Source organism: Xenopus laevis, chromosome 6S (genome assembly GCF_017654675.1).
Source record: "Xenopus laevis strain J_2021 chromosome 6S, Xenopus_laevis_v10.1, whole genome shotgun sequence".
Lineage (NCBI taxonomy): Eukaryota > Metazoa > Chordata > Amphibia > Anura > Pipidae > Xenopus > Xenopus laevis.
The window spans coordinates 136,237,437-136,249,593 of NC_054382.1; the positions used below are offsets into that span (position 1 = coordinate 136,237,437).

The 12,157-nt window shown below is 43.7% G+C and overlaps 1 protein-coding gene across 6 annotated transcripts in view; it reads right to left on the minus strand.

Moving 5' to 3' along the window:
- Positions 1–12,157, minus strand: part of gfus.L (GDP-L-fucose synthase L homeolog) — an 88,262-nt gene that overhangs the window by 42,433 nt on the left and 33,672 nt on the right. The window contains exons 4-9 of one of the 6 annotated variants that reach the window (XM_041568249.1): positions 8,387–8,566; positions 7,597–7,744; positions 7,367–7,468; positions 5,312–5,404; positions 4,539–4,812; positions 4,119–4,399 (exon numbers count right to left, since the gene is read on the minus strand). The exons of 1 other annotated variant lie outside the window; for it this stretch is intronic. In XM_041568249.1, the coding sequence (XP_041424183.1) occupies positions 4,183–4,399; positions 4,539–4,812; positions 5,312–5,404; positions 7,367–7,468; positions 7,597–7,744; positions 8,387–8,566 (1,014 nt within the window). In that variant the 3' untranslated portion in view covers positions 4,119–4,182. Of the gene's footprint in view, positions 1–4,118; positions 4,400–4,538; positions 5,405–7,196; positions 7,745–8,386; positions 8,567–10,070; positions 10,170–12,157 lie in introns of those variants that run through there. 4 more of the 6 variants (XR_005962340.1, XM_041568248.1, XM_041568252.1 and 1 more) reach the window with 4 other exon arrangements.

Consider the following 12,157-nt stretch of genomic DNA (forward strand, 5'->3'; position numbering starts at 1 on the left):
TAAGAACAGTAGTAAAGGGGGGGTTCACATATACACTGGATGTAACTTTTAGGATGTTATAGAATGGCTTATTCTAGGCAACTTTTCAATTGGTCTCCATTATTTATTTCTTATTGCTTTTAAATTATTTGCATCTCTTTCTACCTTTCAAATGGGGATCAGTGACTCCATCTAAAAAAACAAATGCTCTGTAAGGCTACAAATGTATTGTTATTGCTATTTTTTATTACTCATCAGTCCCTTTCCTATTCTTATCGCAGTATTTTATTAAAATCAGTACATGGTTACTAGGGGAATTTGGACCCTAACAACCAGACGGTCGAAGTTGCAACTGGAGAGCTGCTGAATAAAAAACTACAACTACATAAACCACAAATAATAATAATAAAAAATGAAAACCAATTGCAAATTGTCTCAGAATATAACTCTCTACATCATACTAGTTGATGATAATTTAAAGATGAACCACCCCTGTAATGAACGATCCTTCACTGGGGAAGCCCCAAGTATTAACATAACAGATCCCATCCATGTATTGAACAGATGGACTTTAGTCTGGCAGATTTCTGTTGGGAGCTTCTTGAAACCATTCCACTATGTAACTTTGATAAGAGCATTGCAGTCCCATTTGGTATTGGTTGGTGCCTAAGGTAGGTGCTAAATCCAGGGTTCCTTGCGCCCAATAACACTCTGCTCCTTGTGCACTTACAGGTCAATGGCCATGAGAAGTGGCAAACTTGAGTGCAGGGGTGGCATTCTTTAGTGACAGTTTGCAAGAAGAGTTTTGGGCAAACCTAAGCACCAAAGTGGCTATTTACAAATGAAGCAAGTGTGGTCATGATAAAGGCAAATGTTGAGATAATTAACCCCATTCATTAAAAGTATGTAACCCCTTTCTTGGTCTTCACCAAAGCTTTGGCTACTCCTAAGGTGGAGCCCAGTTACACTATGATCTTCTCTAAGAGTTGGCTTCTCCCAATGGTGTGAGTGGAGGAAGGGAGTAGTGACTGCATTTTTATTGGGGCTTTGTGTCCCAGGCTCCCCAGCAGCATCCTTCCTGTTCAGCAGGTGGAGGCCAAAAAGGAGGCACCATGCATGCATGTCCTAATAAAGATTTACTTGGGCTTTACTAGTAGTGGGTCTCTTCCTATTTGAATGTTTCTTATACACCATGTGCTCCCTCTTGTTATATTAGATATGAACAGGAGATAACTATAAGCTCCCAGGGCCAGCAGGGAAAGTGATCCACCTATGGGCATATGTTACATGTACCAGGTCTTCTTTAGCCAGAAGGGGATTTCCAGAACAAACATAGGACTGCTACCTTTAGACATATACAACTTCAGCTCGTTGCTGTTCATTCCCTTTTATTCTAATGAAATCTCGTCTCCAGTTGCACTTAATGTAGGGGTGCCGCAAGGCTCTGTACTTGGTCTGTTGATGTTCCCCTGTACTCTCTGTCTTTGGGAGATCTCAGTAGACTCAGTTTCTCTCCATTGCGCATGTATTGAAGGCTCTTCATTCCTTCCTTCTCTGGTGAAACACTGCATGCTAAATTTGAATATGTGTCATCGTTAACCCCCAGCCAATCAGCCCCAGCCAATCAGCTTTGACAATAGCGAAGAGAAGGAAGCCATTGTTCCTTAAGCAAGATGGTGAAGGCAGCCTGAAACAGGAGCTGTGAATATGAGACATGAAAATCTCCGTCATTCTACACTTGAGCTGAAAACTTAGCGATCAAAGACTACTCTATAAGACCTACAGTATATAGGGAGGATGTTGATTAGATTTGGCTTTCCTTATTCTTTAACCTAACAAAAACTGAACTAATCTCTTCTCTGATCATATTAACACCACAGTCAAAACTTGTCACTTTTTCTTATGCAATATCGGCATATTCAGTCCCTTCCTTTCACCTGCTATGGTCAAGACACTCATGCATGCTCTCATCCTATCCCGACTAGATTACTGTAACCTTCTACTAACTGGCCTCCCTAACTGCCATCTCTCCCCTCTACAGTCTGTATTAAACACTGCTGCCAGAATTCTCCTCCTCTCATCCAAAAGGTACAGGCCCCTCCGCTGCTGAAGTCCTTATCATGGCTTCCTATAAAACAAAGAATAACTTATAAACTCCTTCTCCTCATAACCTTCAAAGCCCTTCACTTGTCTTGTCTGTACCTCACTACATCTCCTCTCAGAGCCCCACTTGGATGCACCCCCACTACTACTGCCTTTTCCCATGTCAAACCCTTCTGTCGTTCTGCTCCTTCTATTTGGAATGTAATTGTAGGGCCCTATAGGGATACAGGCCCTATAGAGTTAATCTTTTCACCATTTCCTTGGGTTATTGGGTAGAATCCCTGTTACAGAATAACCTTTACAGTGATAGGCTGAGAGATTTGATGACACTGCTCTGACTCACTCCTATATAGTGAGTGCAGGGAGTGGCCTCTTCCTCTTTTGCCTCTGGATGTGATTCCAGCTGGATGTGCTCAGGGGGACTGAGTGCAATAGGCCCAGAAGAAGTCATGTGACCAAGTCGGGGAGCAGGTAACCCCGTGAATGAGGAACAGATACACTAGGGCAGACTTGTCATAGTCTCTCTAGGAGAGAAAGGCAGAGAGGTGAGAGAGAAAGAGCAGCTGAAGCTCCAACAAGGATTTGCAGTAAGGGAGGAGCTTCCCAGAGGCTCTGTGTGTTGCCTCCAGTCAGGGACCTCAGTGAAGAGGGACTGTAGGGTACAAGCTGCTTCCTGACAACTTCCAGGAGAGAAAGGTTGTACTGCATTTGCCTGTGTACTCTCTGTGTGAGCCTGTCTTGTTCTGTGTGACCTCTCAATATGCTGTTTTCCCTCAAGCTCCTGCGTGACTACTGAAACCTGTGCTCATTTGCCCTTTTTGGCATAATAAACCGTTCCTGATTGTTAAGAACCTCCTGGCGCCCAAGTTGTTTTTGTGTCACAGTAGCCTGGGGGGGATGTAGTTGCACTACACCATAGAGGGAACACTTCCACTTAGCGAGGCCCTGCCCTGGGTGTAAGTCACGTGTAACCCATGCGCTAGTGTTCTAGCTGGTGAATTAACCCCCGAGTGGCCCAAATAGGTGTTACATAATTCTTGAATTTCTAAGAAGAGAATCCAATCTCAATGCCTTCAGAACTAAGCTCAAAGATTCCCTCTTGGAGAACTTGCAAAACACCTGAACCAGGACCTGGCACTTACCCAGTGTAACCTACAGCACTTAATATCCCTCACATTGTCTGAATATTCCCCTCCCATTTCCACTGTTCTACGGCAGCGACCTCCATCCTTTTGTCTCCTTGACAATAAGCACTTAATATGGATTGTAACTTTATATTTATGTCTATTGTATTTTTATACTTATTTATACTTATTATTGCAATGATGACCCTCTGTTTCTTCTACTCATTTATTCTTCTGCTGCACAATGCTTTGCCCTCAAGGGGCACTATACAAATAAAAATATACACACTTTCTTAACCAATAAGTTGCCTTTGTAACACTGATCCATAGCTGCCCAATGAACCAGAGCCAGGTGGGATGAGGTTGCTGAACCCCAGTTAAGTGTAGCATTACCAAATAGTGGGTGTATTTTGGGTGGAATCTGAGGTAGAGATGGAGTGTTTGTGCAAATACAATTGACGGCAGAAAAATGGTGTAAAATGCGGTGTTCCCTGCCCTCCCAGTGCCGGGGGTAGAGCACTCGATTGAGGGCAAATTCTTTCAGAAAATACTATTGTTTCTCCCCGTTAGGCAGCACCTCCAATTGGAGCAAACAAATATGTTATATGTGTCCTTTAAAGATCCACTTGTTTGGCAATGTCACCAAATGAGTAGATGTTTGGCCACTTTTGCAACCCATTAGATGATCCAACCAGGCTCTTCCAGGGGCCAAAGTTTGCTTCATAGTGTGAGTATTTATAGGGACATACAGGTGAGGATCTAGAAATCCCCAAGTCTCAAGGCAGAATCGGGGACTTGGTCGTGGGTAGGCCCATTAAATAATTCCCAATTAAGCAGCCAGGTACCCTTATTAGATCTATACTAGATCTAGACTAGAACTGTATGTATCACAATCATGCAAAGCCCACAATCTGAACCAGAATTTCTATTTATTGTTTCACTGCAGATTCAGCAGATTAATAAACCAAGGTGTTCTTTAATGTTTATATAAATTGCCTATGTCTTGCAGTACATCTTCCTCCGATTCCTCATGGACTGGTACAACAGGGCTGTATTTGTTCCCATAGACCTCCACTTCACAGAGCTGGAGATATTCCTCACGTTCAGGAATAGACACAGTGACGTACTGACCCACCATCCCGTGACAGGACAGAGTGATGGTTTCTTCAGAGACATCAGTTACGGTGCCACATCTGAGAGAAAAGACAATAACAGAAGCTTTAATCCTATTTATGGCTGATCATTGTACATTGTGGTGCCTTTACATATCAGGCACAGAGTTGCTCCCTGGACAATTAGGCACAAACATAAGCTCAAAGAGTTGAGACTCACAGTGGGTTCTTCAGATTGGCTGTGAATCCAACACGGATCTGGGCTCCCAAAAGGCGCTCACTGCAGCAGTCTCCTCTGTTCACTATCACCACCTTCTCCACTTTGTACCTGTGCTTTAGGTTCAACTGCCACCAAGATGGCTTGTCGTTACCAGTAAGGGAGCATGAACCCACCATCATATTTGAGTCTCTATCACCATCGATAGCAGCAGCAGCATTGTACTCAGGTCTGTAATCTGAGCTCTGTGAGGCTTCTCCAAATTTTGCAACATTAACTGCCAACAAAACATCATTATTGATTACAAAATGTTCTTTACTGGTGTTTCAGAGGTGCTGGTCTAATGTATGATGGGCTTGCTTTCAGGATCTTCTCGACACTGGTGGAGAATCTAATAGTAAAGATGGCTTCTCTATAAGGACAGTTTAGGTGACTAACAAGCAGGATTGTCACTGCCAGTGCTGGTAGATGGGTCTAAACATGTGGTTGCCCTTAATTCCATCAATAGATCTTTCAGCGGAGTACTTGGTTCTATTAATGGAGATTTGCTTGGCATCTCATCCCCTTGCAAGATTAATTGCTGAAACGAATTAGTGATGATCCTTCTAGGACAATGCAAAGCCATGGGCTGATACTTTTTTTACTGACGCTACATTATATCCTACTTTATTATATCCACATTAGGGTGCAGGAAAGTATCTGCATGGAATAACTTCTGCATAGAGCTATGAAAGTAAAAATGAGAACCTAATGTGAAACCAAGAGGGTTGTCCTACCTTTTTTTGTGCGTTTGGAGTGAACCCATCCGATAGAGAAGCAAACCAGCAGGAGCACAATGCACTTCATCCAACACAATGATAAATAAATCTCTGTTTTGTTGAAAGGGGAAAACATAATTTGGGAGCTGAATGCACAAAATGTCTCCATAAAATATTGATAATAGGCTGAGAGCTGAGGGCAGAGGACCTCATGTACTTGTCTGTATGATAAACAGAGAGTCAGCATCTAGATTCCTTGATTTTGACTCTTTGAGTTGAGTTATAATTTTTATACAACTGCTCCTAGTTAAGGTTTACAAATGAGTGGATTTTGCACCGATATACTCACCTTGAGTTGGCGATATTGGAATAGGGCCCAACGATCTGTTCAGGAATACAGGTATTGGGATCAAGAGCGCATTAATGAACCAAAGTGGTCCTCAATCCGACTAGAAGTTTAAGTCTGCCTGGCCAGATATGGGTCGGGGAAGCCCGTGGGTTGTAGAATATACTGGCCCATAAGATGGCGACTTTGTGTTCTGCAGCTGATATCGGCCTGTGTATGGCCACTTTTACTCACTGGCTATAGAAGCTGCAGTTTAGAATTAGTAGAGTCACATACCTGACACCCCTGTATTGCACAAATGTAGAGAACAGACAACAACCCTGCATAGATCTGTAATGTGATATTTTACTTATACAGGTATGGGACCTATTATCTATCTACCTGGAGTATGGGGGCAGTTTTGGACTCCAGTCCTTAAGAGGGATATAAATGAGCTGGAGAGAGTGCAGAGACTAAGTGCAACTAAACTGGTTAGAGGGAGGGAAGAGTTAAATTATGAGGGGAGACTGACAAGGTTGGGGTTGTTTTCTCTGGGGGAAAAAAGGCGCTTGTGAGGGGACATGATTAGACTTTACAAGTACATTAGAGGACATTATAGACAAATAGCAGGGGACCTTTTTACCCATAAAAGAATCAACATAATAAAGACCCACCCCCTTTAGACTAGAGAAAAAGAACTATTATTTGAAGCAGTTTAGGGGGTTCTATCCTATATCTGATGTCAGTTGGTCTTGTTAGTGTTGCACTTCTTTCTCCTTCACCAGCATCACCTACCTTCCCTCCAACCTGTGTAAACTTGTGTATTATAATAAATAAAGTTCCCCTTATTGGAAAATATGAGGATATCAGAAGTAACCTCTGAGTTCCATGACCTGTATAAAAGCACTCGGCCTTCAGCCTCATGTTTTTATATGGTCATGGAACTCCTTGGTGACTTATAATATCCTTATATTTTACAATAGGGGGTACTTTATTCACTATATAAACATGACTAATGATGTCGTCAGTTATAAATGGTGAGTTGTTATGTCATTTTTGTCAGATGATTCACTAAAACGTGTATTATAATAAATAAAGTGCCCCTTGTTGGAAAACATGAGGATGTTAGAAGTCAACTCGGAGTTCCATGACCTGTATGAAAAATACGGTCATGGAACTCCTCGGATAATATCCTTATATTTTACTATAGGGGGTACTTTATTCACTATATACTCTTATACTGATTGAAAAGTTGGGTTGGGTATTTCAGTGCACTGACCAACCAATCACCTTACACATACAGGAGTGTATTTAGTTGTAATATTGGTGTGTAGGTGCATCTCAGCTCATTTTGCCTGGTCATGTGATTTCAGAAAGAGCCAGCACTTTAGGATGGAACTGCTTTCTGGCAGACTGTTGTTTCTCCTACTCAATGTAACTGAATGTGTCTCAGTGGGACCTGGATTTTACTATTGAGTGCTGTTCTTAGATCTATCAGGCAGCTGTTATCTTGTGTTAGGGAGCTGCTATCTGGTTACCTTCCCATTGTTCTGTTGTTTGGCTGCTGGGGGGGGGGAGGGGGTGATATCAGTCCAACTTGCAGTACAGCAGTAAAGAGTGACTGAAATGTACCAAAGCACAAGTCACATGATTGAGGTCTCACAGCTCTGTAGACCCCACAGCCTGTACATAATCCTGTAACTAAAGTGATTATTTGGAGGCACAGAGCAGGGAAGCACATCACATACCTGTCACATTCACATCATGGTAACCTTCCAGCCAGGCCTCCATCCCAAGCAGATCGTGTTCATTCACCAGGAAGATGAGATCCTTAGCCCAGTAGATCTTCCCTTTGAGCACACAATCAGAAAGATCACTCAACATACCATGTCATATCAATGGCGAGCAGAAAAATGGCTTCAGGGAGGGACCGTTCCACTGATCTGTTTGTAGCCAGTGGATTTAGTGGATCTCTCACCTCTGAAGTACGAGGCCAGTGCCAAGAGAAGGCCAACAGCCTGGTTATTGTTCTGTCCTTCACTACAAGGAACACTCAGAAGCAAAGACTCTGTACTGGCAGCACGTGGAGCTCTCAATATTCCATACACATTAGTACCTTTCACCATCTATAGGGGAAAAGTACAAGAAGGGAAGGGGACAGGGGAAGATCTTGGAGGAAATATAATGAGTTCTGTTTTAGAAAGGTTCAGTTTCAGGTGTGACATCCAGGAGGAGACAGCAGAGAGACAGTCTGTGACTTGGGAAAGGACAGAATTAGAAAGATCAGGAGTAGACAAGTAGAGTTGGGTGTCATCAGCATAAAGGTGATACTGAAGTCCAAATGACTGAATGAGTTTTCCTAGTGAAGTTGTATAGAGCGAGAACAGCAGGGGGCCAAGAACAGAGCCTTGAGGAACTCCAACAGAGAGTGGGAAAGTAGTAGAAGTAGAGTTAGAGAAGGAAACTTTAAAGGAACGGTCAGACAGATAAGATGTAAACCATGAAAGAGCAGTGTTATTATGTGGCATTAGATATGAGGCTGGGACTTCATACACCAACCACTGCTAAAACTAAACCTGCCTACTAGTAATACCATTATCTAATGTAAAACAGGTGTAACTAGGAGGCTTAACATGGGCTTAAGGTACCCCCTTAATTGGATGCAGAAGACCCTGTTGGTGTCCAGTGGAGATTAAAGAAGCTGCTCTGCTATTTGTGACTTCAGATGAGTCCCTAGATCATTATCTTGCACCCTTGAGATCACTCACCCAGCTGACTTTTTGTGAGCTGCAAACTCCCGGGTGTAGGAGACGGCTCTCTCCCCCGACACAAACTGCTCCTCCACCATAGTAGATCCCATGGAATTGTGGGAGATATAGGAGCGCAGGGTGAAAGGGTGGAATGCCAGGCCCAGGAACCAAACCACTCCAAGCAGGTAACTGAAAATACTGCATGAGACAGAGGAAAGAAAGAGGTTACCCCTGGCAACGTCTTACTGGAAACACAATAATGTGTGGGAACAGAATAAGGTTTCTGCTCTTCTTAAAGGGCAAGTTAACTTTTAGTAGGTCATAGAATGGCCTAGTCTAGGCAACTTTTCAATTGGTCTTCATTATTTATTTTTAGTAGTTTTTTTTTTTTAATTATCTGCCTTCTTCATCTGACACCTTCCGTCACTGACCCCATCTAAAAAACAAATGCTCTGTAAGGCTACAAATGTATTGTTATTGCTACTTTTCATTACTCATCTTTCTATTCAGGCCTCTCCTATTCATATTCCAGCCTCTTATTCAAATCAATGCATGGTTGCTAGGGGAATTTGGATCCTAGCAACCAGGTGGCTGAAATTGCAAACTGGAGAGCTGCTGAATAAAAAGCTAAATAACACAAAAAACACAAATAATAAAAAATGAAAACCAATTGCAAATTGTCTCAGAATATCCCTTTCTACGTCATACGAACAGTTAATTTAAAGGTAAACAACCCCTTTAATGACACAGTTCAGAAGGGGTTAAAGCAAAGATTGTAAATTAAAAAAAGAAAAAAAAAATCAGGGAAATTTTAATTTACTCCCAAAATATTTGAAGTAGTTGACAGTAACAATGGTTCATGTACATCTCTTATAAAACATATTTAGGTACAATGATCCCAGCACTGGGCCACATTCAATTCAGATTTATCACAGGAAAAAAAAACTGGAAGTGGATTAGGAGGAAAGTTTATTTCTCCTCCTCAAATTAAATCTCATCCATGAGTTTTCACTTGATAAACCGGGATTTTTTTTCTTACTGAAGAGAATCCGGCCCTTTGGATAGAATCATTGCAATGTAGAGTTGCACCTGCCCAGTGTAAATGATCTCTGGTATCAGTGTTATTAATAGGATAAAGGGGAAGACCATTGGAAGGCTGGTATATAACCGTATGGGACCTGTTATACAGAATGCTCAGGACCTGGGCTTGTCCGGATAACAGATCTTTCCATAATTTGGATCTTGACACCTTAAGTCTACTAGAAAATCATATAAACATGAAATAAAGCCAATAGGCTGGTTTTGCCTCCAATAAGGATTAATTATATCTTAGTTGGGATCAAGTAGAAGCTACTGTTTTATTATTACACAGAAAAATTTTAATTACTTGGATAAATTCTGGACATTCTGTAATTCCGAGCTTTCTGGATTACAGGTTTCTAGATGACGGGTTTTCGGATAAAGGATCCCATACCTGCGTATTATATCTATTTCCAGAGCAAGTGGCATCCCTATTGGAAGGTAATAGGGGATAAGGAGAGGCGTGTCCTGTACAGGTGACAGTTGGGGAGGCCAATAATGTTAATGTGAAGCTAAAGTTGAGGCCCCCAAAGTGGAGCATGAGACCCAGAGATTGGGGCATTGGTTGTATTTCCAGCAGCCCCCGATGTCTTCTCTCTATAGGGACAACCTTCCTACTCACCATAGTGGGGTGTTCAGTCGGGTGATGAGTCGGGACAGGGCCTGGCGACGGTTTGGATCAGAGAGGAGCCCCATGATTTAGTGATCACTGATCCCCCTGCTGGGAATAAAGAGACACTGACAGTATTTCATCTAATGGAACTGACTCTGTCATATCACTGTGTGTGTGAGTGTAAGTGTGAGTATGAGTGTGAGAGTATGGGTGAGTGAGTGTATGAGTGTGAGTATAAGTACAAGTGAGTGAGAGTATATAGTGAATAAAGTACCCCCTCTTGTAAAATATAAGGATATTATAAGTCACAGAGGAGTCACATGACCATATAAAAGTACGAGGCTGAAGGCCGAGTTATACAGGTCATGGAACTCTGAGGTAACTTCTAATATCCTTATAATTTGCAATTGGGGGTACTTTATTTATTATAATACACAAGTTTTAGTGAGTCATGTGACAGAAATGACATCAGAACTCACCATTTATAAGGATATAATTTACAAGATATTCATGGCTCTTGTGTATTATATATATATATATATATACAGTCAGATGAGTACAAGGTGTGTTATTATCAGACGCAGGAGACAATTACACAATAATATTCCCTATAGCTGACAGGAGGGGGAGGACATTCTGCAGCGAAATTCATCTCCTTCCTGTGATTTCCTATGTCTTCTGAATGTGCATCTGGTGCTTTTACCTCATCCTCCAAATCTGCAGTCTCACCTCTGTCCTCTGCCCTCCCTTCTGAGCTGTCACTCACACCAACTCCTTCCTCTGCCCCTCCCTTCTGAGCTGTCACTCACACCAACTCCTCCCTCTGCCCTCCCTTCTGAGCTGTCACTCATACCAACTCCTCCCTCTGCCCTCCCTTCTGAGCTGTCACTCACACCAACTCCTCCCTCTGCCCTCCCTTCTGAGCTGTCACTCACACCAACTCCTCCCTCTGCCCTCCCTTCTGAGCTGTCACTCACACCAACTCCTCCCTCTGCCCTCCCTTCTGAGCTGTCACTCATACCAACTTCTCCCTCTGCCCTCCCTTCTGAGCTGTCACTCATACCAACTCCTCCCTCTGCCCTCCCTTCTGAGCTGTCACTCACACCAACTCCTCCCTCAGCCCTCCCTTCTGAGCTGTCACTCATACCAACTCCTCCCTCTGCCCTCCCTTCTGAGCTGTCACTCATACCAACTCCTCCCTCTGCCCTCCCTTCTGAGCTGTCACTCATACCAACTCCTCCCTCTGCCCCTCCCTTCTGAGCTGTCACTCATACCAACTCCTCCCTCTGCCCTCCCTTCTGACCTGTCACTCATACCAACTCCTCCCTCCCTTCTGAGCTGTCACTCACACCAACACCTCCCTCAGCCCTCCCTTCTGAGCTGTCACTCATACCAACTCCTCCCTCAACCCTCCCTTCTGAGCTGTCACTCATACCAACTCCTCCCTCAGCCCTCCCTTCTAAGCTGTCACTCACACCAACTCCTCCCTCTGCCCTCCCTTCTGAGCTGTCACTCATACCAACTCCTCCCTCTGCCCTCCCTTCTGAGCTGTCACTCATACCAACTCCTCCCTCTGCCCTCCCTTCTGAGCTGTCACTCATGCCAACTCCTCCCTCTGCCCTCCCTTCTGAGCTGTCACTCATACCAACTCCTCCCTCTGCCCCTCCCTTCTGAGCTGTCACTCACACCAACTCCTCCCTCTGCCCTCCCTTCTGAGCTGTCACTCATACAAACTCCTCCCTCAACCCTCCCTTCTGAGCTGTCACTCATACCAACTCCTCCCTCTGCCCTCCCTTCTAAGCTGTCACTCACACCAACTCCTCCCTCAGCCCTCCCTTCTGAGCTGTCACTCATACCAACTCCTCCCTCTGCCCTCCCTTCTGAGCTGTCACTCATACCAACTCCTCCCTCTGCCCTCCCTTCTGAGCTGTCACTCATACCAACTCCTCCCTCTGCCCTCCCTTCTGAGCTGTCACTCATACCAACTCCTCCCTCTGCCCCTCCCTTCTGAGCTGTCACTCATACCAACTCCTCCCTCTGCCCTCCCTTCTGACCTGTCACTCATACCAACTCCTCCCTCCCTTCTGAGCTGTCAC